The sequence below is a fragment of the Columba livia genome, chromosome 5, assembly GCF_036013475.1.
Source record: "Columba livia isolate bColLiv1 breed racing homer chromosome 5, bColLiv1.pat.W.v2, whole genome shotgun sequence".
Lineage (NCBI taxonomy): Eukaryota > Metazoa > Chordata > Aves > Columbiformes > Columbidae > Columba > Columba livia.
The window spans coordinates 40,895,542-40,922,957 of record NC_088606.1 but is presented as its reverse complement, the minus strand read 5'-3'; the positions used below and the strand labels follow the sequence as shown (position 1 = coordinate 40,922,957).

The following is a 27,416-nucleotide window of genomic DNA, read 5'->3' as shown; positions in this document are numbered from 1 at the left end:
AGGTGGAACGAGTGGCAAATAATTTTTCCACAAAACTTCACCATGTGATTTGGGCATCTCCACTTCAAATTACATTTTCAAAATTAAGATACTCAAATTTGACTTGCATAGAAACAACTTCAGCACAGTAGACATGAAATCTGCCTCTCTTGGATAAAGGATGGGTTTTGCACTTAACAAACACAATAACACTTTTTTTTTCAGACGTATCATACTGTTGGCTCATTTCTGAGATATTCACAAACACCATCAGGTTTCCTTCAAAACTGCTCCAGTGAAAATATCTTTTTCCACTTAGAAATAAATATCAATGACCTATTTCCCCTGCATGTGTTCTCTTTCATTTGTTCAGAGCCCCAGTGCCCCTGGTTGCCGCTGCGTTACTTCTGTATTCTTTCCTGGGTTTGCAACATTATTACATCTAATGTCAAATGGCAAATTTCATTTGCGTGATGTTTCCTCTGCTTGGCCTGTTAACTAAAACACATCTCGCAGCTGGGAATTGGGCACCACATCTGTTATAGTAGCAGGAATTTCAAATGAAGGGTTGAAACTTGGCTGTGCCTTGATCTGCTCAGGAACCCCAAAAAACCACAATCTAAACCCACCGTGTGCACCCAAATGCTTCCAGACTCTGGTTGCAAGATTGTACAAGCCCACCAAAGGTTTACCTTATGTGCTGGTTAATGTGTTTGCAACCTTTGTATACAGATTCCTGAAAAATATTTAATAGGTGAGAGAAGATATTTTTGAGTTTCTCAGTGACTTCGGAACCAACCACTCAATTCCATATCAGTTCGAAAGGAAGTCTAATTTTGTGAAAGTATAAATCTATACCTAATTAGGCATCTGCCTTTTTACATCCCTCATGGACTTCTCAGCTGTATTGGCACAAGTTTTCAGTGATGTTACCACGCCCAGGGAACGCTGATCATTGCCATGACCGAGCAGCCCTCAAGGCCAAGACCTCAGCCACAGAAATTTTAGCCCAGGGCTACATCACAGTGCTGATTAACATCACCTTTTGTTTACATTTTTAATTAGTTTCTGTTACATGTGATCTGCCTATACCCAAGGCAACCTAAAATTATTTTTCAAGACTGTGGAAGATGACTCTTTCCTCATCGAGTCAGTTACCACACTCTGTCGGTTACAGCTGCCACCAAGTTCATCCAGCCTCACCCATCTGTATGTGGCCGCGCTGCCTATAGCTCACGGCATTTTGCTCACGTTTCTTTTCTTCTTCAGCATTTGGTCCATTATCTTACTCTGGATTGCACACCTTCTGCATGGTAATCTCCAGAATCACATTTGGTCTAAGCCTCACCGAGCTGTTTTGTTCGGAGATAGTTGAATATATCCATATGCTGAAGGACCATATACAGCCTTTATTTTTAAGCTCTTAAGCTTGTAAGTACCACTGTAGCTTCCCACTAAGTCGGCAATTGGTAAGATTGCAGTTCTGTGATGCTCAACAATACGCTTGCCCCAGAGTCCTGCTGGGTACGGAGGTTTTATGCAAGCAGCACTAACAGGCACAGAAAGGTTTGTGAGCCACGTTTAACTGCACCGCACCCTGGGCATTTACACGTAGCTCGAACCACCCTCAGAACATCGCACCCCGCCGCAGACGAACCCCTCTCTCCGTCATTTGCGAACGCCGCTGGGCGGAAAGGAGGAAAGACGAGGCCGCGGAGGCAGCGGCTGCTGCACCGGGACACCCCGGGCTGCTGCAGCGGCCCCGCTGGCGCGCACGGCGGCCGGACGGCGCTGCGGGCGGCGGAAGGGGGTGCTCCCGGCGCCGCCCGTCCCCCGCGCGGGAGGCCCCGGGAAGCCAGCGGCGGGCAGCGACCCCCCGCGCCCTGACGGGGCCGCCAGCGGCGCCGCAGCCGCGGGAGCAGAGCGCCCACGGGAGGCGCCGGCGGGGACCGCGCCATCGCCGCCCCGCGCAGCCGAGCCCCCCGCGGCGGCGGAACCGGCCCGGTCACCCGTGGCCCCTCGCCGCCGGCCCGGGGACGGCGGCCGCCCGCCCGCCAACGGCGAACGCGGGCCCGTGCGGCCCACGCGCGAGCAGCGTGTTTCCCTCGCGCAAGGGCGGGGGAGGGGCAGGAAGGGCGTGGCCCGGCGGAGGGGAGCGGAAGTGCGTCTGCGGGCGGCCCCGGCCAATGGGCAGCGCGCCGCTGGCGGGCGTCGCGAGGCAGCTTCACCGCGGCCGCCGCCGGCTGCGCCCCCCGCCTCCCGGACGGGCGCTCCGGTACCCGCCTTGCGGGGGTGGCCCCGCCGCGAAGAGGGTGAGCGAGAGGAAGGGGGCAGGAGAAACGGGAGCGGCCCACGTGATGGGCTGCTGCAGCCAATGAAGACGGCAGGAGGTTGCGCGTGGCAGGCGAAGGCCGCAGGAGCCGCGAGCGGGGCGCGTGGGCCAGGGTGTTGCTGGGCGCCCCGCGCCGCGCGGAGCCGCCGGCGGGAGGCAGGTAGGAGCCCGCGCGCGCCCCGGAGCGCTGCTCGCCGCCCCTCCCCCCCACCCCGGGTTTGAAGTTTTATTCGAGGAGGTGGCGTGAGGTGTGCGCGTCACGTGAGCGCGGCGGCCCAATCACACGTGCGCACTCCCCTTCGGCCGGGCAGGCAGCGTTTGAGGCGCGGGGGTTGCGGCTTGTTGGGCGGCCGTGGCGGGGGGCAGCGGGCAGCGGGCGCGCTGCCCTGTCTCCTCACCCGCCCCCGCGCCGCTTCGTCTGGTGTCGCGGGCGGACACCAGCTGGGGGGGGCGTTGGGCAGTGGCTGGCGGTCACCTGACGCGGGGGAGGGCTGAAGGGACCGAGCAGCCCCGCGGCTCCGCATCCGGGCTCTCCGGCCGGGAAGGGTCGGGTGAGGCCCGGCCCGGAGCAGCTGCAGCGTCCTAGAGCCATCCCGCTCCGGGGGACCGTCCCCCGGCGGAGGCGTGGCCGGCGCCACCCGGGAGACCGGGGCTGGGCTGCCCGCGCCTCGCCCCGCCCCGCCCCAGCGGGAAAGCCTTTCCCGGGGACCTGCCCCGGTGCTGGGGGACGTGCCCACCCCACTGCCCCCTCGGTGCCACAGAAGGGGGATGGAGTGGGTTGGGGGAGTGGCAGCGGGGCCCCTCAGGCGGGCGCGCCGGGGCGGAGCGTAACGGCTCGGTGGAGCGGCCCTAGCGCGGCCGCTGGCCCGCGGCGGCGCGCGTGCGCCTCGGCACGTCGCGTGAGGCGGCCGTTGGTGGCGGGCGGGGGCAGCACTCCCCCTTCGCCCCCCGCTCCCGCCGCCCTGCGCGGCCAGCGCTCGTTCCCCGCGGCTCGGCTGCCCGCCTCAGGGCCACCGCCGCTGTTGTGGTGTCTTCCAGCTTTCCCCCGACGGAGGCCGAGCGCCACCGAGCCGAGGTCGTGCCAGCGTGGCGCGGGAGACGGCTTCGTGTGGCGGGATTGCACACTCAGCTGGCCGGGGTTGTTGTTGCATGTACCGACGGGGGAAGCCGAGTAAATAAACAACAGTGTCTTCCCCGAAGGGCGATGTGGTGCCGGTGTTGGATTCGGTGGTTGTTGGTGGCCTTAGATAGTTGATAAGCAGTTTACACGGGTTAATAAATGGTAAGGTGAGCTCAGTTTGCGGTGGTAGACATGACGGTTAGCAGCTATTTCATCCGCCTGGTTAGATGACTGGTTTCCAGTAGTGTGGTTTGAATTTCTTGCCTAGATTCTTCAGATGTCAAACCTTACTCAGCCACACTACCTTACTCCTAACACGTAGTGTCTGAACTAATGGGTTGTCTTTAATTGCACTTGACAGAGTGGGCTAAAGCCCTGAAGATTTGAAGTTGCTACAGACTTGGAAAACTGAAGGTTGTGTAAAGAAGAGGGCAGGCTGATGAATTGGTCTTGCCGCTTTAAGGTGTTTTTCCAGATGCAGCCGCTCATTCTGGCTGTAGCACCCTTTCAGTGCCCTCAGGCACAGTTCCTTGTCAGTCTGTAGTGAGAACCAGAATCCATAATTGATTCTGCTTGAAAAATGTTGCAGTGAGTGAGCTTTTTTGTGCATGTGTTTGTGTTTATGTGGGGGGGTGGGGAAAGCATGTTCTTAGGTCTGGCAGAGATGGGCAGTGTTCATTCACTTACATATTCTGTTTGGCAGCAGCTGGCTATTAATCTCACCTACCATTTGCTCAGTGGTGGTGCAGATGCTGCTGTGCCTGCCATGGAAGGGAAACCGACTGGGGGAAATCAATGTTAGTTCCACTTGGGGATAAAATTGCTTGGTTGCCTACCAGAAAAAAAAAAATTCTCTTTGAGATTATGCCACTGCTTCATTTACACTCAAATGAACTAAATCATTTCTGAAGTATGTGTTGTGCATGTTGGCTTTTTGAAACATAATTTCCTAAGGAATAGGAAGTCCAAGACATTCTTTTTACAAACACAATGAAACAGATCTTTGCCTAGAGGAGCGAAAAAGATCTCTCACGTAAGAAGAGGCTGTCGTCTGTTTGCTGTTTCATAGACATCAGAGGATCTGCTAAAAAATTCAGCCATGGTATGCATATAGGAAATGGTACCATTACCTGTGACATCAGCAATGCTTATTCAATGTCTTGTTCTTCCATAATTAAGGATGTGGTGTGGTATGTTTTTTGGGGATTTTTTGACGTATGTGTTGGGTGACTTTAGAATAAAGAACTGAATGATGGTGCCAGAATTGCTCCTCTCTCTCTGCAGAAAGATGGAACATGCTTTCACTGTTGGATTCTGTTAATAGTACCTATGATAAATGCTTGATATATCTTTCTTCTGAACTGGATAAGGAAGAATGCAGTGAGAATGATATGGGTGAGAAGAATGATGAAGGCTTGCCATGAGAAGAAAGCAACCAGAAGAAATTATCCTTTTTTTTTTTTTTTTTTTAAATCAAGCCCAAATCAGAAAGGCAGTAAAGGATGTGAACAGCATAAAAGACAGAAAATGAATGTGGGAGCCAGATAAAACACATCTACAATAAAAAAATGCTTGCAGTCATTGTTGCAGTCCCTATCTTCAGGAGAAGACAATTTGGAGAATGACAAGCTTATGACCTAATTACCATTAAACCAATACTTGTGATGATGGAATTCTGCTGTTTTGCTAACTCTTGCAGTATAGTGCCTTCTGTTAATATGGTGTGGTCTGCCTGACCACAGGGTGAGTCAATAATGAAGATGAATCTAAACTTGGAACCCATCACCAACACTCTGATACTTTAATTGTTGTTACTCTCCTTTTTATTATAACTTAAAAGAGGAATAGAGATTCCCTCACAGTTCTAACTTGATGCGCCATTGGTAACACTGTAGCAATGAGTATTGCTATAAGACAACAGCTGAATGAGTAGGATAGTCCTGAGCTCAGATGAGGCCTTTTTTACTTTACTTGTTTTGCTGGTTTGTTTTTTTTTTTATTATGATGTGGACAAGATCCCCAGCTGACAATTCATCGTGCATGTGATAAATGTTCCTCATGATGGCCATAAAGGGACTGAAATTCATCAAAATGGTGTTGCTGCTGCTCATGGCTTCTGACAGTGTTGTGTGGAAAGGGCACAAAACATTGCTTTATTCTTTTGTTTTGTAATTTTTAGTAGTTGAAACAATAGCATATTGAAAAATACACAGCAATCATTGAATGTATGAGTAGCAGTCATATCAATGACTTTCTGTTAAAATATGGAAAGTAACGTAAAATACATTATTTTAAATGTTGAAATAATAACATTGTATACAGGTAGAAAACAATTATTTGTAGAGAACGCTGACTTTTCTCCCTACTTTCTCACCAGTGGTTCATACTTTATATAAAAGAATTGTGTGTTTCCATTTTGCAGTCTTCAGTATTTGGGAAGATTTTTGTATTTCCCAGAAGTTCAGGTAACTCTTGGGAGATGGAGAGTATTGTGCGCTGTACATTGTGGGATTAATGCTGTTAAACAAAGCACCAACTTTGTGGAGGACTGAAAGTTCAGTCTCTTGTGGCAAAGTATTAGTATTGGAGAGGTGAAGCAGATATTTCCCTCCTCCCCCCCCCGCCAAGTGTTTGCCCTCTTCCTCCAATAGAAGCTGCTGCTTTCCCAGGGCTGTAGCTGGCAGTTGGTGAAGCACTTCCTGAACACTACCTATTCATCCTGCCACAGTCATGGCTCCAAGCCTTAAGAAGGGAGTTTGTTTTTAGTATAAAGTAATTAAGAAGTGAATTTAGTTTTAGCATGAAGTAATGCTCTGGGCTGAAATCTGATGGTGCACAGGCTGTGTCTTACTTGCTGTGGGGACGATGCATTCTTTGTGTGTCTGGAGCACATGTTTTAGCATGTTTGCATCAGCAAGAAAACTTGAATCTGGAAAAGCAGATTTCTTGCCTTCTATTTTTCTATGCAACAGTCCATTTCTTGCATTTTTTTTAAATCTCACATTTTTAACCTAGATTCTGCCACCACTTATACCTTTAATCTTCTTGACCCTGGATTATAGTTCCTCAATATAGCTAAAGGAAGAACTTATGCTACTTTTCTATCATAAATAAAACAGTGTAAACTTTTTTTTTTAAGGTGTTTTTGGGCTGGGAATCTGTTGCCTAAGGACAGGGGTCTGGAGCTGTCATAGATGCTGCAAGTTATTGGAGTCATCTGTGTAGAGCAAACATACAACTCTGAGAAGCAAATACTCTTCCAGGGAAGCAGTTGGAGACCAGTGGGTCCACTTATGGTATAGAAAATAAGACTAGATACCCTTCTGTAGGCAGTTTAAACCAACACAGAGTTTCAGAATTAACAGACCTTGTGGGGTGCTGCTGTGTTAATTGTTCTCCAAAGTGGCAAAACATTGGCTAAAGGAAGTATATTTTTATATTTTAACCCTTCTAGTGTGCACATTACACAGCACTTCAGACTACAACATCACTGGGTTTTCAAGTCTCTCCAATTTTGTTTGTTCGTTTTTTTTATGGCCAAAACTTGGGAATTTGATTGTCAGGGCTGCCTGGTCATGGTAATAAATTTGTAGACTAGATCTCTGCTGACTGCTGCTGGGGTGTAATACCCAGGCACAGTTGGTTCTGATAGTTGTTGTTTTCAGCTGGCCAGTCTGATTTCAGCCAGTGCTCATTTTTAGTAAGTGAAATTGAGAGCCAAAAGCCTCCTTTATGCTCCAGTAGTAGTGCCTTTCAAAGTGTATCATATGACAGCGATGTCCTGTGGTACCTCTCGTGTAGTGGAGATCTTTGTATTTGAACTGAAAAGAGGATGCTAACAAAAATTGTAATCGGCACCTCTTTTATGTTTTCCACAAGTTGGCAACTGTTATGTTCTGCTTAACTGTGTCTGCAACATATGTTGCTCTCTCACATACAGATCTTTAGCAAAGCCTGGGCCTTGTGACCTTCCAGCTGGTGATCTGTTACTGAATCTTTACTGAATTTCTTGTATGTTTTTTTTTTTTTGAGATAGGTTAGAAATAAGAGTGACAGAAGAACATGGTTTGGTGGTGGTTTGTTTTTTGTTTGTTTGTTTGTTTGTTTTTTTCCTGCAGCTCCAACTAGCAATTTATCTGGACTCCTGGGCTCTGAAAGTTACAGGCTGTGTGTAACTTACAGTGTGTAGGATTGAACTTGCACTTTATGCTTTGTAGGCATTACTGTGAGAAGGAATGTGATTTACTGGGTACTGAAATGCAGTTTGGAAAGACTGTAGTTCATACTTTCAAGGTGCTGCAGAGCAGGGAATATGTTTGAAAGAAGCATTTTGGAGAAGAGAGTAATTCTTGGTAGTGAACTTAAGTGCTTCAAGTATGACCATCACATTGCTAGTTAGTATAAAGTAACTCCCTCAGATCATGAAGGGCAGTATTCAGTTGTTGCAAACCAGTTCATTTACATGCTGGCAGTTGGTGTTTAGCACAAACAAGGCCTTAAAATTGGTGTTTGTACTGATCTAAATGGGATGTAGTCCTTATGCAGTACTCCTGTTGCTGGACAGCTATAAGCTGCTCAGAACTGGGTTACTTAAGCTGGAGGGAATCTGTGGTACTGCTGTGACTTCTACTGGTGGATTTGTTCTCTTGATAAACTAGAGGTTCTGCTTTTGCTGCAGGCAAGGATTTTTACCTGCATTGGGTAAAATGGTAGCAAAATCCCTGGCAGTGTCAACAGTCTCTGCTGTTGATTCTGTTGCTGTCAGGGAACATGTGGCTTGTGGGCCATGAATGTGGTGCTGTCTGCTATTCAGTTTGGTGTGTCTGCTCTTAGTCACATGAATGGCCTTCTTGCTGAAGAGAAGAAAAAAGAGACTTATTTCTGTATTGTCACTGTTCAGAAACATCACTTTAAACAAAATAGTGTGTCAGTGTATCCTGTGGCCCTAAAATGTGATGACTGCTACACCTAACGTGATTGTTGTAGGTATAAAATGAGTATTCCTGATCAATATTTGACAATGTGGCTTAGTTTTTTTAATCAGTGTAATTAAATTTACTGTGCTGGATTGGACAGCTTGATGCTACTGCAGCTCTGTGCTCTCGGGTATAATCAGTAGCAAGGCTGAAAATGTATTCCTGGTAGGCACAAGCACACATAGCACACATATACATGACATATAAATGCATACACGTCTGGCCACATACATCAGGCAGACACACAGATATTCACAGGAACAGACAGCAGCGACAGCCTTATCCTGCTCCCTTCCCTATCTGAGCAGGATGAAGGTCTGTCAGTGAGAGTGTGTGTGTACATACATATATATAAAGTCAGTGCAAAAGTAGTTGCGGTTTTTGCATTGTTGAAATTAGCTATTTGATATGGGAATACATTCTTACATGTGGTTACATTATGCATAATTTTAATGTGCTTTTCTTGCTTTATGGTTTGTTTTTTTTTTTTCCTACTGACTTACTATTTGCTGTTTATTTGATATTTATTTTAGATTATGGAAATTATGTTAGTCAAAAATTGAAGCAGTTTTCTTATTCAAGTTCAAAATGGGTCGTAAAGCAGTGGAGACAACTCAAAATATCAACAACGCATTTGGCCCAGAACGTGCTGACAAATGCACAGTGCAGTGGTGGTTCAAGAAGTTTTGCAAAGGAGACAAGAACCTTGAAGATGAGGGTAATGTCCGGCCATCAGAAGGTGACAGTGACCAATTGAGAGCAATCATTGAAGCTCATTCTCTTACAACTACACTGAAGTTGCTGAAGAACTCAAGCAAATTGGAAAGGTAAAAAAGCCGATAAGTGGGTGCCTCATGAGCTGACCAAAAATCAAAAATTTGTTGCTTTGAAGTGTCATCTTCTGTGCAGCAACAATGAACCATTTCTTGACTGGATTGTGATGTGCAATGAAAAGTGGATTTTATACGACAGCTGGCAATGACCAGCTCAGTGGTTGACTGAGAAGAACCTCCAAAGAACTTCCCGAAGCCAAACGTGCACCAAGAAAAAGGTCTTGGTTGCTGTTTGGTGATCTGCTGCCGGTCTGATCCACTATAGCTTTCTGAATCCCGGTGAAATGATTTCATCTAAGAAGGGTGCTCAGCAAATTTATGAGATGCACTGAAAACTGCAATGCCTGCAGCTGGTATTGGTCAACAGGAAGGGCCCAATTCTTCTCCACAACAATGTCTAACCACATGTCACATAACCAACACTTCAGAAGTTGAACGAATTGGACTATGAAGTTTTGTGTCATCTGCCATATTCACCTGACCTCTTGCCAACCAGCTACCACTTTTTCAAGCATCTTAGCTTTTTGCAGGGAAAATGCTTCCACAACCAGCAGGATGCAGAAAATACTTTCCAAGAGTTTGTCAAATCCTGAAGTATGATTTTTTTATTCTACAGGAATAAACTAACTTATCTCTCATTGGCAAAAATGTGTTGATTGTAATGGTTCCTATTTTGATTAATAAAGACGTGTTTGAACCTAGTTATAATGATTTAAAATTCACAGTCCAAAACCACAGTTACTTTTGCACCAACCTAATATATATACGAACACATATATGTGCAAGGTAGATTTCATCCAGACGCTGAGCTTAGACACTCAGTCTGCCCAGTAGCTGGGTCCCAGATCCCAGTCTCCCCAGTTGCTGGCTTCTGGACAGTTAAGCCCCTGGCGCCACAGGTGCTGATACATGTGGTGTCTCTCTCGGCTGACTGGGACTATCCTGGTTCCCTGATGTTCACCACCCCTCTGCTCCATATGACCTTGGCCTTTAGAGAGGCACAATGTATTATGTGCATACACACACAGAGCTGGTGCCACTCCCCTGGTCCCTCCATAGTCAGGTCCTTTGTCAAGCTGCACTCACTGCCACCATGCCCGGTTTATAGCTAAACTGGAGTGCTTTCTTGATTCCTTTCTTCCCCTTCCTATTTGCTCTATAAAACATCAATGCACTTGGCTGTTAGCCTTGCCTTTTCTTGTGCAAAGATATTTTATAAACTTACAAGAGAGAATAATCTTATGAAATTGTTTTAGAGAACAGCTGAACGTGACCCTTAACAAAAAGAGTACGGTCTCATTGTGATTTTTCGTACCTCCTTCTAATTCCTTTGTTGTCAGCATTTGGGCTGTTTCCTTTCCGCTGTGCCAGCCTTATCTAGTGTATGGGTGTTGTGGTGTAACCCCAGCTTGCTCACTACCACCCCCAGTGGGATGGGAGAGAGAATTGGAAGGGTAAAGGTAAGAAAACTTTGGGGTTGAGATAAAAATGGTTTGATACATAAAGCAAAAGCTCTGCATGCAAGCAAAGCAAAACAAGGGATTCATTCACCACTTCCCATGGGCAGATGGGTGTTCAGCCACCTCCAGGCTCCATCACATGTAATGGTTACTTGAGTGGACAAACGCCATCACTCTGAATGTGCCCCCATTCCTTCCTCTTCCCCCAGTCTTATATACTGAGTATATTGGTCAGGTGGGGTCAGTTGTTGTGGTTGTATCCACAAATGGAAAACATTGCCCCATACTAGCTACTATGAGGAAAATCAACTCTGTCCCAAACAAAACCAGCACAGTGAGGCTAAAGCTTCCCTTTTGCCTCTGTCCATGCTATGCCTCCTTTATGAACTGCTAGAAGTAGCAAAATCACAATCTTGCATTCTTTCGTATTTGCAGAGTTTTGTGTTTAAGCAGTTTCTCTGTACTAGCAAATGTGTTTAATCCCCCCCTTTTTCAGCATGAGTTCCTTATTCCAGTTGAAAAGGAAAAAATACTCCATGGTTTTCTCCTACAGATCTACCTGTGTTACTGTTTGGATACACATTTTTCCAAGTGTCTTAAAAATTTGTTTTCTTTAGTTACGTGCTTCTGAGATGATCTCCCACAGCATATACTTCTGTTGCCAAGAAACCTTCAAGGGGGTGTCTAGTCTCTGTAATGTTGCTCTTGTTTTGCCAGTTTTCTGCATCCTAAGGCACAACTGTGTTACACTGAGGATCAGCCCTAGTGCAGCTACCGTCTGCAGTAGGCAGCAGTCAGTACAAAATTCTGATCTACTGGTATCTGCCTACTAGTAACTCTGTTGTCCTGACTTCCTGGCACTCCCTTGCAAATATCTGTTTGTTTGTAATGGATGCAGTGTTGCAAAATACCTATCCCTAATGGAAAGAAGGGTGGACAGGGCTTCATGGAGGTGTTAACCTGCAGCCATGCTGCATTTTGATGTGAAATCCCTTAACGTTCACAGTTGTGTTTTAGTGAGCTTATTCTCAGAAGTGTCTGGTTTCCAAAATGTGATCTCCCTGACATCTGTGAAGGACTGCCAGTGTAGGGGTGGTGTGGCAGACTGCTTGGTTAGGTGCTGAGGGCAGGAAGACTCTGATAAGGTCTAGGTTGTGCGAAGTGAGGTTGTTTTTGAACTAGTTTGCCTTACCTGACACAGGACACCATGCTGTGGGCACTTGGTTAACCTGGGGCACGGTTTGGCAACTGCGTATTAACTGTATGAAAGTTCATGGGGTACTTCTGCAGCTTTGGTGTTTTAGAGTCAAATTCTGCCTTGAGTGTGGCCAGCCAGTGAAGACTCGTGCAGAGGGAGGGAGACGGATCTCGGTTTTAGCGTTACCTCCTGGGCTGACATTCTCCCCAGGGAGGCAGCAGGTGTGGGTATCCGCGTTGGTGCCTCAGTGTCAGCTCTCCCGAGTGGCGCGGAGGTGTGGTGCGCCTTGCCCTGGCAGAGGAGAACGGTGGCGCGTTCCCGCTCCGGCCTGCCCGCCCGGAGGCTCCCCTGGCGCTCCCGGTGCGCCGTGGCAGGGAGGTCGCGGAGGAGCCAGGCGAGCGGCCGGGCTCTGCCGGGCCCGGTCCAGAGCGCGGCGCTCGCCGACTCTGTGGCCGCCGGTCGCGCAACACACCGGCGCCGCCCCCCGGCCGTCGTGTGCCAACGCGGGAGGCGGCCCTGCTGCCGGCGGGTCTCGGCCCAGACCCGTGACCTGAGGCGGGGCCCGGTGTCTCCGACGGGGGGAGCGGTGCGGCGGGCGCCTCGCCTGCGCTCGTCGGGCGGCAGCGGCGGGGGGCGGGGCCGCTCGGAGCCCCGCGGGGCTTCGAAGGCGGCGGCTGCCGGTGCCGCCGCGGCGCGCGCGCGGGCAAGCGCCGTGCCCGCACCCGTTCGAGAAGCTTCCCCGCGCGCGGCGTGGGGCCGGGCCCTGCTCTCGGCGCGGGCACGTGACGGGCAGATGGGAGGGAGGGAGGAAGGGGGGCACGAACGGGACGCGCCTGCGCGCGCTGCAGCGCGGTGACGTCACCACGGTGCGCACGCACGTTGTCCCCAGCTGGCGGACACACGGTCCGCGTGAGGAAAAAGGAAGTGGCAGGCCCCTCGCCTCGCCGTACGGTAACTACCGGGGAGCGGGGGCGTGCCGGCTGCTCCGGTTCCCAGCACCGGCCGTGCCGCGCGGAAACTTATGGCGCCTCCTGTCTGCCGCCTCAACTGCGAAAATTAACACCAGGCGCAGCCACGAGGTGACGGGGCCCGGGCCCGCGAGCCGCTCCTCGGCGGCGACGCGAGGCGTCGCTTCGGGGTCTCCCCGTGGCTGCCCCGCCGTGCGCGCTGCGGGGGCGGGGCCGCCTCGGTAGCGCCGGCGGCGCCGCATCCCTGTCGCCGGGCAGGGTCGGGTGCTGAGGAAGAGTGGCGCGGCTTTTCTACGTGCGCCTGTCCTTCAGCCCTCCGCCTCCACCGGGCACCGCAGGCGGCGGTTCCGGCCCCCGCCGCTCACGGAAGGACTCAGGCAGCTCCCGGCTGGGAGCCGTCCGGCGGCGGGAAGGGGGGCATTCAAAGCGACAAGTGCGCCGCTCGGCCCGTGGCTGTGACGCCACCTGCCCCGGGCGGGGCGCTCGCCGCATCGGGAGCAGCGTGCCGGGTCGGGGCCGCCCCTCCGGACGGGCGGGCGGGCGGCACCGCTGCCACGGTGTTGAACGGCAGCGCCGCGCGTTCAGCGCTCGCTGCCATTGGACCCGGCGCCGGGCTCCCGTCGGCAGCGCGGCGGCCGTTGGCGGGCTGTGCCGCCGCCTGGCGCTGCGCAGCTCCTCTGCCGCGGCACGTCGCCGCTCCCTGCGCCTAACGGGGCTTGCCTTGGGCACGGGAAGTCGGGCAGAACTCCTTGCCCGTGAGCGCTCTGTACCTAGATTGCGGTCTGTTCGTAGGCTGGGATATTGGGGGTCTGGGGTTTTTTGTTGTTTTTTGTTTGTTTGTTTGGTTTGGTTTGGTTTTAACATTTTTTTTTTTCCCCACATCTGATTACCTTCCTGTTTTAGCACATCTCAGTGCATCTTTTGAGTATTTTTAACTGCTGTCATCTCGTTAGATGTTGCTTCTCAAATACAAGGTCTGTATATGGGTAAAATAGTGAGGCATCTGAAGCTGATTAGAACTTCAGCCTCCACGAGTACACACTTTTTCCTTGAAATACTGGATTAGAAAGTCCGTGCTGTAATAGAATAAGCTGGTAAGTGTAAGACCAAGTGTAATAAAACATGTGAAATTGATCTCATAATAGACCATGTTAGTGCTGAAATAAGGTAGCTTTCAGCTACTGTAATTGCACATAATCACATTGTAACCACACACATCTTTGAATTGGTACTGTGAGTGGTGCTTATGGCAGAAATAACTGTAACAGCACAGTGTAAGAACTTTAAATATTGGAAAACAGAAATTGTGAGTCAGTAGCTCTCTATATGTATAGAATTCATGCTGAATGCATGGTTATTGAGCTTTTTTGAATTTATTTCTGGCATGTGGAATTTCTACCTCAAGTAAACTAGAAGTTAGAGGCTTTGTGCATATCTTACACTATCAAAATAATTTCAAATTGGGTTTATTTCTTTCATGAGCTAATACAGCAGTCTTCAGCTTCCTCACAAGGGGAGGAGGAGGGCCAGGGGCCAAACTCTTCTCTTTAGTGACCAATGACAGAACCCGAGGGAATGGCAGGAAGGTGTGCCAGGGGAGGTTCAGGTTGGACATTAGGAAAAGGTTCTTCACCCAGAGGGTGGTGGAGCACTGGAGCAGGCTCCCCAGGGAGGTGTCACAGCCCTAAGCCTGACAGTGTTCAAGAAGAGACTGGACAAAGCCCTCAGACACATGGTGTGAACTGTGGGGTTGTCATGTGCAGGGACAGGATTTGGAGTTGATGATCCTTGTGGGTCCCTTCCAACTCAGGACATTCTATGATTCTATATATATTGCACAGCATTAATATGAACTCACTTTGTGATTGTATGTTCATTATAGATACGAACATGCTGTATGTGTATGTAGAGAGGGTAAGCTGGTAGAAAATCCAGTACAAGTTAGAATGTGATTTTTTTTCTCCCCACTCCATTTATCTGATTTTTTGACAAAGATTAAGCTAATCAGAACAGTACAAATGTTTTCTTACTTGATTTAAACAATTTCCATAATTTTATAAGATAGAGGTGACTAAGGTTGGCTGTTGCTTCACATTCATCTACTTAATCTTAGCTGCATGGCCTTTTGGGGGGTTAATTTGTCTATTTTTACGCAAAGCTTAGTCATTTGAACTATTTTTTTCCCCTTCTGTGCTTTGTCTCTGCCTTGGACAGACATTTGGAAGTTCTTGTAGTTGGGCAGGGGAGGGGGGCAAAGAAATGTCAACTACACAAATTTAGACTTTTTCAATAAAGAAATACAGGGGAGACATTTTTAAGGTTTTTTAACCTTTTTCCTTTCTTTCCCTTTTTTCATCTTTGAGGAGTTTTGGACCTTTGGGAACTCTTTCTGGAAGGAGCAAATAACTTCTGCCTTTGTGTCAGAGATGTGTGTGCCATTTGCTCTTCTGAAAACTGCATGTTTTGCCAAAGGCTTTTTATTAAGCAAATGATTTGAAGAGTTGAGACAATATCAAAACATAGAGCACTTTGGAATATCAAGCAAAGCAAGGAGTCCTGTTACGGCAGAGCATTATATGAAAATACAGTTTAAAGGCGTCATAGCCCTCCTTTCTATAAGGCCTAAATTATATACACACAGGCAACCTTGATTTGATATATCCTAATTGTGCTTGATTTTATAGTCCTGATTGTCTTTTAGGTTTTTAATGTGGAGAACTGTTACAAAAATTTTTTCATGAGACTTATTCAAATACAGTCTAAAAAAAGTGATAATTTTAACTGTGTTTTCCTTTTTTTTTTTTTTTTTTTTTTCCCCAGAATGGTGAACACACATAGAAGATTATCAGAACTGTGTAGAATTTGCAATTGATTTGAGAGCTCGTAAGAGTGCTCGTCATGGAGAAACAGCAGATTGTCTTGGGTAGCCGGGATGGTGGGACTGTGTCTGGTGCAGCTCCTGCTTTTTTTGTCATCTTGAAACAACAGCAGGGAAATGGTAAAGCTGACCAAGGAATCCTAGTAGCAAACCGTGATGCTTGTGCTCTCACCAGCAGCGTAGCAACTCCAGTAAAATCCAAAGTCAAGACCTGCCTCCCAGCTGACTGTGTCTCAGGGGGCATTACTGTCACCCTAGATAACAACAGTATGTGGAATGAGTTCTACCATCGCAACACAGAGATGATCCTGACAAAGCAGGGGAGGCGCATGTTCCCGTACTGCCGATACTGGATTACTGGTCTGGATGCCAGTCAGAAGTACATCCTAGTCATGGACATATCCCCTGTGGACAATCACCGGTACAAATGGAACGGCCGTTGGTGGGAGCCCAGTGGGAAGGCAGAACCACATGTTCTTGGGCGAGTGTTCATTCATCCAGAATCCCCTTCCACAGGGCAGTACTGGATGCACCAGCCGGTATCCTTCTACAAACTCAAACTTACCAACAATACTCTAGACCAGGAGGGTCATATAATCTTGCATTCTATGCACCGTTATCTGCCACGACTTCATTTGGTGCCTGCAGATAAAGCCACAGAAGTCATTCAGCTCAATGGCCCTGATGTCCATACCTTTACCTTTCCACAGACAGAGTTCTTTGCAGTTACAGCCTATCAGAACATCCAGATCACACAACTGAAAATAGACTACAATCCTTTTGCTAAAGGATTCAGAGATGATGGGTTGAATAGCCGACCTCAGCGTGATTTGAAACAAAACAGTAACTTAGAATTGGAAGGAGGTGATGTTTTTAGTGCTGCTAACATTCGTTATCGCCCTGCTGGAGTTGATGCATTAGATTTGCATCAGAGAAGCTTAGATTCTTCATTCATTGATCAAAACCCATCAGATGGTGATCTGGAAAAAGAGTCCTTTAATGCAGAAAGGGACTTCCTGGGTTTTCTGGACACTGACCTGCCTTTGGGTGATATGCCGAAGCTAAAGCAAGAAGTTTCTGAAAGGTGGGTTGACATTCTGTTTTTAGCATGAATACTGGTTGAGTGGGATTACAGCTAAAGTTTGTGTGACCTGAAATGGCAGAACACTTATCATTATTAAAAGCTTTTCTTTGCTTTAACAATCACATATCAGTCTGGACTTTCTAATGTGTCTGAGGAGTGTAAGAGTTCAGTATTTTTTCCTGTGTTGTTTTAACTCCCTTTGTAAAGAAGCATTGAGGGATTTCTCTTAACCCTGATAGTGTTTTAGAAGACTAAATTTATGTTTTCAGTGTTTTAAACGAAGCACATTGCAGTCATCAGAACATTGCCTTTCTTTTTAGAGGTGCTTACCACAGTGACATTCTGTCATTGTATCTTCAGTTTTCATTAGTGGACAAGTGAGGATGTTGTGGTGTGTATGGGCACTTGGGTCAGGTATGCGTAGGGATCATTACAAGGCAGTCGTAACTGGCAGCACACCACTGTTTTGTCAATAACTGCTTGTGTGAATTCTTCTGTTCCACAAAGTAAAATGAGGTAGCGTACCTGTTGATAGTTGCCTCATGTTTGCTCTTAGAGAATCTGCACCTAGGAAAGTACTTCAGAATAACTGTTACACTGTTCAGACCTTAATTTACTCTTTGGTAATTTTGTATCTATGTGCTTATCTAGTGTTGACTTTTGAACCATTCTGTTCATATCAGGCAAACTGCAGTAAAGCAAACTAGTGTATATTCAGTTTTCAGAACATTAGTTCTTCCTTTTCCTTCAGATTTGTCGCCAGTATTTTTGTGCTGTGCAGTTGAGGTCTGTTCATAAATTTGTCAGCCTTTCAAGAACACTGTTGAGTGAGTGGCATTTTTCTTTATCAAACTAGACACATTAATATTTACACATTGATGAAGACTGGGCAATATTTTTTGGTCATAGGGAAGCTATTACTAGTAGTCGATAGGAACTATATTGCTTTTATGCAGGGCGGTGATTTCTGTGGAGTTTAGATTTGAGTGAGAGTCATAAGTTGGGAACTGCTGTCTCTCAGATAATGCTCTCCAAAGGAAGCAGAGTTCCTAGTGCTGCAGTACACGGTGTTTACCACCAATGCTCAATTTTTCTGACATTTTTGAGAATAGACCTATGTAAAAGGTTGTATATACCTGAGAATAATGTTGATCTTTAGTTACTAGTACACTTTGGAAATAAAGGCCTGTTTCTTTCTACAAGGTGGTATGATTTTTTTTTTTTTCCCTGTGATCTGGTAGTATGTTTGGTTTCATCAGGGGTATCATAAAGAAAATAAATGTTTCATTTGAGTTGTGGACACTTCTATAGGAATGCATATGCCTGGAACCAGTCAGATGTTGGGGGCATGGAGAGAACCACAAGCAAACTTCGCTGGTTCTTAAGTCTTACAGGCAAATGTACCCTTTCTCATTTCCCAAGTCTCTTGAATTTCCTGCTTCAAAAATACAAATACTGTGGGATTTTTAATGCTCTGATAGTCTTGTTTTTATAATTCAGTTGTCTTGTGTTTAGTGTGACAGTTTACTTTTTGCTCCCTCCTTGCCTTCCTTTGGGAAGAGGAAAGCAAGTGGTCATCATTCAAACCTCCCCCACAGATTGCTAGATTAATTTAAACATAAATGATTTTTCCCCCCATGGTATGGTTTAGAATGATCTAGCTAAAAAAAAAAAAAAAAAGCATATATCTCAGTACTTTCAATACATGAGCAGCTAAGTGGGTTTTAATTTTGCAAAATGCAAGAAAATGTTTTTTCTGCTTTTACTGTTCTGTTGTGAGGATACCAAATACATTACTTGGTATATAAAGAAATCTGCTTAAATGTGAGTATCGTTCCATATCAGGCAAAGAAGGAGCTATTTAATACATTTTTTCACCATTTTTACTGATCTCAGAATAATCTGAGGATTTTTAGGGGACAAATTTGCATGATTCATCTTCCCACAGAATACAGAAAGAGATGTTTTTGTGACTGCTTAGGTTGCATGTAACTTCACAAACTAGGGGCTAAAAAGCAAATTTTGTATTGTTTGAAAAGTTAAAAATGCCATCTGAATTTAAAAATACAGAAAAATGCTCCTCAGCATCTTGTGCAAATACTTGATTTTCTGATACATACAGGTAGGTAGGTGATGCCTCAGTCTTGTCACCATCTGGCTCATGGTTGAAGTATGCAGAGTAAAATAACATTTCTGTGTCTAGAAATTTCATTTTTACAGCTGAGCTTGTTTGTTTTGGATACTGTCCTGATCCCTAATAGAAAGGTAGTCCATAGCTTGAGTATACATTTTGCAATATATAAAGGAAAGTGGCTGTAGAACTCCAGACTTTACTGGGCCTCTAACTGGAAACAGTAGAACTCAAATGAGAAATTTATTCGTGGCTAGCAAATCTCTTTGGGCTTTTTATTTTAGAGAATTTTAAGACATATGAGCAGATGTCTCAGATCTTCTTAAAAACATTCATTTAAATTGTGGATCACCGGTACTAACTGAATCAACCTCTAGCTGTAATGTGGCGGAATTTTGAGTTTCCTGTAACCTATAAGTAGATTGTCTTAGAACTCCTTTCACAGTAAACTCACTGAAGAAGACAGGTTTTTTAATCTGACAAGGACTTTTTAATCTTACATTTGACATTCTTAATTGAATAAAACCTAGGAAATTTCTGATAGGAAACTCACCGGCCAGAGAAGACAGTAGGTAAAACAGGACTGGTATGCTGCTTTCTTGCTGTCTGCCATTCCTTCACAAGGCAGGTTTTTGCTTCAAGCTTAATTCTGGTCTTTTAGTGTCCTTCTGAAGTATAGCAGGTTCTCTAGATAGGTTATGTGTTGTTCTCAGGAGTTGTATATGAAAATATATAAATCTGTGTCTTGACTGTCTGCTCCCTCTTTTAACACTGCAATCTGTCTTAAGGAGATGGAGAGTCCCAGCTTTTCTCCCTTAAGTATGTTTCGGTCTATACCAGGTAGAAGGAGCCTCTTCCTCCACATCTTCCCCTTCCTCAGTCCCAGCCAGGGGTTCAACTAAGCATAGTCATTCTTTAAAGGTGGTGTGTGTAGATAATAATAAAATACAGGTGCATGCACATATATGCACAATGTGTAAAGCAATATTCTCTTTATATGTAATATATTGCTATTTAAGGTATATTTGAGATTATGTTAACATTAACTAACACTAACAAATATTGTTATTTTTAGTAACATTTTAATAACAAAGGTTAACAGAATTTGTATAATAGTAATTCAACATAATTAAGATAATATGTAGTATCTTGTAGTATATATATAAAGGGAATATTGGAATACTTTCTGATCTATTTAGTAAATATGTCCTGACTATTCCTTTTATGAGGTTCACTATGGATATGAGTCTGGCTTCCTATCTTAGCTGTTTCTTCTTATGATGAGGAGCCAGCTCCTGATTAGCTTAACAAAATTGCTGACTGCAAGTTTTTGGCTGATGTGTCTGTCCTTCATGGAATAGTTCATGTTGGAAGGAACCTTTAAAGGTCATCCAGTCCAACCCCCCTTCATCTACAACTAGATCAGGTTGCTCAGAGCCCCGTCCAGCCTGGCGTTGAAGCCTGTCATCGGAGTGTAACTGGCTGCACCGCTAGTCTTTGGTGTCTAATGCATGATATGTCAAATTCTGGTTAGGTTCATACTCAGTGGAAGATAGACTATTCACATTCTGTAAGTGTTAGAACAACAGTTGAATTTAGGAGATGTCTGTATGTGGCTTTAGGATGAATTAGCTAAAATTTTAGTTAAATCAGGTAAATTGAAGTGCATTAGACACTCACTTGTCTTCTTATTTGCAAGCACAGTGGCTTTAGTAAGGTGACTTAATGAGAAACACAGCAAACTAAGGCCGCTTCTGTGCATTTAAAACGTGATGGGGTATCATCAGTTCAGGCTGTGTCTCAAATAGGAAAAAGTGTAAATGTTACCCTAATACCACTAAGGAAGGAAATTGTGCTGCTGCCCTCAGATAAGAAGTTGGATTGTTTTTAATGACGGCAGTTTTTTTTCTTAGTGCTAAAAATGCAAGCTTGTAAATGTCAGCTGATTTAGCAGGCTCATACCTCAGAGCATTTTGGAAGTTTTTTATAATACGTAACCAAGGATTATGGGAGATGATGGAATTTTGGTAAAGGAAGAAGAAATTTGATAAAGATCTTGTGTTTTGTTTTTGTCCCCTCCTTCCCACACCAGCCCCATTGCTAGCAGTTACGAAAGCAGTTCCCGTGTGCCATCCCCATTGGACCCAAATGGACACTTTAATGTAGTCATTAAAGAGGAACCAGCAGATGACTATGACTACGAATCAAGTGTTTGCACACAAGGAATAAGTGTGAAACAGGAAGACACAGATGAAGAAACTGATGAATATTCCAACACTGATGATGATGATCCCATCCTGCAAAAACACCTGATAAGACGCAGTGAAAAAGATGGAATTGATGGAGAATTCAGCTCTAGGAAACGCATGCTAACCAGCCCTTCAGGTGTTGCCAAAGCAAAAATGTTAAAACTGGATAGTGGGAAGATGCCTGTGGTCTATTTGGAGCCTTGTGCAGTCACAAAGAGCACAGTGAAGATATCTGAGCTGCCACAGACCATGCTCTCTTCTTGCAAGAAGGATAAGTCCCCTTTGAATACAATACTGGATTCATTTTCTGTGTGTTTTGAAAACGATAAAGACTCTTGCCCAGACACAGCCTCTGTAACTAAAGAGTTAGTTATGAAAAAACAATCTCCTGGGAGTAAAATATCACAGAAATACTCTTCCATCAGAGAGGCACAGTGGCCTCTCTCTAAATCACCTAATTTTAACCTCAGGGGCTCAGTAAGTTGTCACTTTTCAGCTAAAGAGATCTGTGGAAGAAAAAGGCCTGGCATACTGAAGAATCCTATGTCCCTGAAAGGCTCTGGTAGCAATCAAAACACCTTGTCATCAGTTGCAACGAGAAGAGGAAGGCCTCGAAAACTGAAAATTTCAAAGGCTGGTCGACCACCTAAAGGTATAGGGAAAACTGTAGTAACAAGCAAGAACACCCCTCTGGGGCCTGGGGGTGTCCTTCCAGATGTTAAGCCAGACCTTGAAGATGTTGATGGAGTCCTCTTTGTGTCCTTTGCATCAAAGGTAAAAGCCAACTGTTTTGAGTAAAATTGAAAACTTTTTCCAGTGTCTTGCTTTAAGCCCTTCATACTTACACGCTGAACGTATATTTTATTTTAAACTGAGTTTTGAGATTTATAACCTCCTTCCAAATCTGTTGTTATCTTGACCCTATGTTAATCATAACATTTTCTTCCTTCTTAGCAGCTTGGGGAGAAATAATGGGACCTAGAGTTCCATATAAAAGAATGCAACTTGTTTATTAAACAATCTCATATTTTGAATATATCAGTGATATTTTCATGTGGCCTAGTTTGCATCTAAGTCAGTGGTTTAAGGTATCTTATTCAAAGCTCTTCATGTATGTAGGAAGCTCTTGACATTCACACTGTTGACAGAGCTGGAGGAGAAGAGTCGCAGAATCTTCAGGCTCCCTTGTTGACTGCAAACGATCCAGGTACGTTTTTGAATTTTTCATAAGTAGCTGTTCCCTGCAATAAGGGAATTTAGAAAAGACACACTGGAAAATTAATCATTTAAGTCAATGTTTTGCATGGTATTTGTTTTTTATATGTTATCTCTTTTCTATTTTTTGATCAGATTGTCAAGCAAGAATACAAGCACTGGAAAAGGAATTGATGGAAGAGCTGAAGACCTTGAGGCATAAGCAAGTAATACATCCGAGCCTTCAAGAAGGTAAGTGGGCAGTTTATTATACATGTTGTTGCACCTGGTTGTATATTATACTTATTCAGTTCAGTTCAGATGGGATCTGATTTTGTTGTTTGTTGTTTTTTTTTCATTTGGTGGTGGGTTTTGTTTTGTTTTGTTTTTCCTTTTATTTGTTTGTTTGGTTTTGGTGGTGGTTTTTTTTTTTCCAAACACAGGAAAGCATACAGGTGTGTATATACAAATGTGAGAGTATGAAAGTAAATTGGTGGGAAACTCAGTTTCTCTCTTGCCGTTTGTAGCAATGAGGGAAAAAATCTGTGGTGTGTGACCCATTTTTTTTCTTACAGGCTTTAACAGTAGTTTTCAGCCAATAAAGATGTTTTCATTTGCACACGTTCATGTTGCAAACTAGAAGAGGTAGAGGAGGCAAAAGATGAATCTTGAATCTCTAACAGCAAAGCCAAGAGGCTGCATGTCATGGTCTGCCTCTTGCAGAAGACGCTGAGCCATCAAACTTCAGGCCATGCCTGTTTTGTAACAAGCTAATCCTTGCGGAGAGCAGATGCAGTTGATTTTACTCCTTCATAGAACATTTTCTGGTAGTAGAGGAGCTAGAGATTGAGAAACATTTAACGAAGACCACATTTGCTATGTTTGAGTCCACATTTCTTTGAGTCACTGTAGATCTAGGTTTACTAGCCATATTAGAGGGCCAAGCAAGGTACTTCTAGCTTGTGATCTTTCATTTATATACAATATTATCCTGAGGTCAGATGGAAGAAGATCAAGGATCAATACAGCAGAACTTAATGTTCTCTCCACTGATGATGTTCAGAATCTTCAGCGATAGTAGTTCTGAGTCTGATGGCATTGACACAGGCATCAGGGCAGACAATTAACAGATTGATCTGAATGGAAGAATTGCATCTCATGCTCTTGAGGTTCTGGCCTTCATTTTTTCCAATATATAACTATAATGCTGTAGGGATTGAGACTCCAAATACTGACCTTGACTCTGATACTAGTTATTTTGGGTCCTGGTTTAAGCATGGAGTATGGTGAGAACTAACTTGTCATTTTTTGCAGCCGTTTAAAGGGATGCCTTTGCGTCTTGCTAATGTTGAACTGGCATTCCTGTCTTCTGCCTTTGTGAAGCGGTCATAAGAAGGGTAGTAGAGAGCTCTTAAAGCTCTGTCATGCATGTGGTGGGAATAAAACGAGAGAACCTATCCCCAGCTAGGTTGTACCTCAGTAGTGTGCCATTAATGCTGACAGTTGTATCATGGATATCTAAATGCAGTTTTCCCCTCCCATGATTCCAGAAATAGGTGTCCCTGTTTTCTGATGACCTCACTGGTCAACCTGCCCTCACAGGTCTGCATGTGTTGTCATGCTTCAAGAATGGTGGTAAAATCCCTTTTGTGGTCAGCTGCTGGCAGTGTTGGATACCGCACTGAGCATATGTTACAGCAATGTTAAGGCTTTTTAGGATTATATGTGGGCCTATGAAATTATGGTATGTTGGCAACCAGAACACTAAAGAGGGATATTCTACTCGTGAGGTGGTCCTGAAACTGGGAATGTGTAAAACCCATGTGCTTTTCCTCCAGCTTCTAAATGAGTGGTGGTGAAGTGGGTAGTACCTTCTGAAGAGCATTGAGCAGTTCACAGATACTGCAAAATGGACATGAAAAGTCAATCATCAGGCTAAGAAAAAAAGATCTGAAGTATTTTTGCTTTCTTGAGCACATGTGACCATCATTTCAAGTGTTGGATGGTAATCTGCTGAGTCTGTTAAATAGTGAAACTGTAATTCAATGAGGAGAATGACCACAATCTGTCTGAATTTTAGAAGGAAAAGAAGTAGTCTGAAGACTATTCGCAGCAAGAGCATTACTACAGATGGATACAGATGTAATTTGATCAGGCTGTGCAGTGAATTACAATACTTATGTTTCTGTTGTTAGAATTCAGCTGCAGCATGTGAACTGGAATCAGTCTTTATTGAGATTACCTTCACCTTTCAAAAAGTTACAGGTCTGTTTCCTTCCTTTGCAGATCAAGGAAGGAATGCAATGATGTTAATGGAGAGAGGGACTGTTGGGGGTTTTTTTCTTCTCTCTCTGCAGTATCATCAATAAGACCTAAGAAGGTAGTCAAGGAGTACTTCTTGGCCACACTTAAGGGCTGTCTCATTTCCCAGACATACTAAGTAGCATCCTGGAGCTTGGTGCAACCTCATTAGCCTTCTTGATTCCAATATTTCTCCAAAATTTCTTGGCCACTGATCATGACTAATACCGCCTTGTCATCTACTACAGAAGAGGCCAAGAGACATGGTTCCCTTCTGTCCGGAAGATGTGAAATGCTTGTTTTTAAATGTTCTTTCGGCCGTTTTGTAGAAGCTCGTTGGCTTTTTTGTCCTCACTGCAGTATGGGAAATGGACATAGCAAATTCGATGTTAACTTTGCTCTTGGTTTTAGGCAATGTAGTTGAGAAGCTTAAGTTTCTTTTTGAGATTCACTTACGGTGTGTTGGAGCTGTATCTGAGGCCCACAATTGCTGTTGATTTGTGAAGTTAAGAAAATGGTGATTGAGGCTGTCTTGATCTTAGAGACACTAGGACAGCAGGAGAAAGATACTTCAGAAAGAAAGGAATCCAACTTAAGCATGCTAGAAGGAAAGCTCCTGCTGGAGTACTGGAATGCTATGGGATGCCTCTTCTATCTGAGCTAATTTGAATCGCTTGTTGTATTCCTGAAAATCAAAGGCATTGTTGTCGAGCATCATATTTCACATTTAGCAGCTGCATCTGATGGAGAGGAGAACTTTCTGAAGGAGATGGTTCTTTGTTTGCTACTGTTTGATTACAGCAACTGACATTCAGCAATACTGGGGATGATAGACATTAATAAAAATGATAGCTCATGTGTCACGTATGCTGATGCCTATACGACATATACTTACTGTTACCATTTGTGCGCTTTAGTCTCTCCGTGTTCATTCCATGTTGCGCTCATGGGAGTCATCCTCTGGTTTTTGTCTGTATGTTTTTTTACTTTGTGATGCTGCACAGAAATGGAGGATTTTTGTATGGGTGATGTTCTTATTTTTGTTGGGTGTTAAACAAAGCTAGGCTTGTTGCAGATGACAGAATCATTCAAATGGAGTGTCAAGAAAAACAAAACATGTACACTTTCCATTTTTTTTAAATTGAGTTTGAAAAGAAATTGATAGCATCTTGACATTTGGCAATTGACATGTTTTTATACAAAATGCTGGATTTACTTGCTTGCTGCTCATTTTCCCTGTGTAGATTTGAAAATTTTGTCTCACTCGACTGTCTTTGGTAACAGTGGCTATTTAAACAACCATGGCTGAGATTTGTTCCATGTCAGTTGTGTTTGGGATGCCAGTAGTCAGGTCACTGTGTTAGCACTTATGAACACGTATACCACCAAGGTTCCTGCTGTATGTGCAAATACTACTTTTTGTGTCCTGAGCCTTGTCAAGTCATACATTTTCAATTTCAAAACTCGCATATTTAATATATGAATTTCAGACTTGCTGGCAAAAGGAGTAACATTTATAGGTTTTAATAGCTAAAAACCAAAATAGATGTTTTCAACTCCAGACCGCAAGCTGAATTTTACAACAGTCATTTCTTGCATTTAGTGTAACAAAATTTTCTGAAAAAGGTACGAAGTCAGATTCACTAGTTGTTGTATTTTTTTTCCTCAGTGTTTGTGTATCTATATTGGTTTTGCCATGAATACCTAACAAAAAAGATACCTTTTTTGTTAGCGTCAGCAACGTGGATTGTTTAGTTTCTTTAAAGCTGGTTCTCCCCTTGCTTCAAAAAAAAAAAGTGTTTTATTGCAAGCTGTCAAGCCTGGAAAAAAGTCACCTACTGGATCACTTGATGAATTAGTCCTGAGAGCACTGTCTGAATACAGCTTTGTTTATATCATAATTTCCAAACATGTGCACTCACTTTTTCAGAAGTAAAATGCGGTTTGCTCTTGTCTCTTATTGCTGGTTGAAACTGAAGTGTCTGTGGTGTGTGTTCTTGTACAAGAACACGTATTGGTAGGGAAGTGGATGTGTGTTACCACTGGCAAGATTGGTAATTTCTGTAGTGATACGAAATGTGAAGTAGTCAGCTGGGTTGGTTCAGGCAGTAACTCTAGTCTTCAAGGATGTAAACAATGTGAACTTCAAAAACTGAACGAACAAAGACTTTTATTGTGAGAATTATAACACTGGTTCTTTGGTTAATAAATCTCAGTGGAAACTTCAATAGCAATCAATAAAACCATGAAAAGTAATTCCATTTTTTTTTCTTGATTTCACATTCCCTAAAATATTCTTTGATTCAGATGTGCTGCAAAACCAGTATAAGTAGCAGTTATACTTGCTAATGCTCTTTTTCAGGTCTCTTAAAATAGTGTGTGAATGCTCAAAAAGCCTGTATGTAACTTTCTGAATTATTTTTTAGTAAATATATTGACTTAGCTTTTCTTAACATCTTGCTGCATTGAGACATTCACTGGTACTTGCCTCTTGTAGTGGGACTGAAGTTGAATTCTGTGGACCCTACAATGAGCATTGACTTGAAATACTTGGGTGTGCAGCTTCCTCTTTCCTATTCAAATTACTCTTTGTGGAGCTATCCAGGAACCAATCCCAATTCTCCAGGTGGGTAGAATATTAATTTGCTGAAATCTCAGGTAGTGCCTTTTCGTTATCAATGATCAGAAAGAGGGAATGGCTGCGTAGTTCAAC

At 44.5% G+C, this 27,416-nt stretch overlaps 1 protein-coding gene across 12 annotated transcripts in view; it reads left to right on the top strand.

Annotated features, from left to right (window-relative positions):
• The first annotated feature begins 2,145 nt into the window (after positions 1-2,145).
• Positions 2,146-27,416, top strand: part of MGA (MAX dimerization protein MGA) — a 61,573-nt gene continuing 36,302 nt past the window's right edge. For 3 of the 12 annotated variants that reach the window (XR_010472994.1, XR_010472995.1, XR_010472996.1), the window contains exons 1-6: positions 2,146-2,471; positions 15,687-16,828; positions 21,052-21,982; positions 22,328-22,415; positions 22,559-22,654; positions 27,201-27,329. Coding sequence is in view for 8 of the 12 variants with exons in the window: in XM_065064567.1 (XP_064920639.1) it covers positions 15,765-16,828; positions 21,052-21,982; positions 22,328-22,415; positions 22,559-22,654; positions 27,201-27,329 (2,308 nt within the window). In the remaining 4 variants the exon portion in view is untranslated. Of the gene's footprint in view, positions 2,472-12,703; positions 12,850-12,879; positions 13,961-15,686; positions 16,829-21,051; positions 21,983-22,327; positions 22,416-22,558; positions 22,655-27,200; positions 27,330-27,416 lie in introns of those variants that run through there. The other 9 variants (XM_065064568.1, XM_065064569.1, XM_065064565.1 and 6 more) reach the window with 6 other exon arrangements.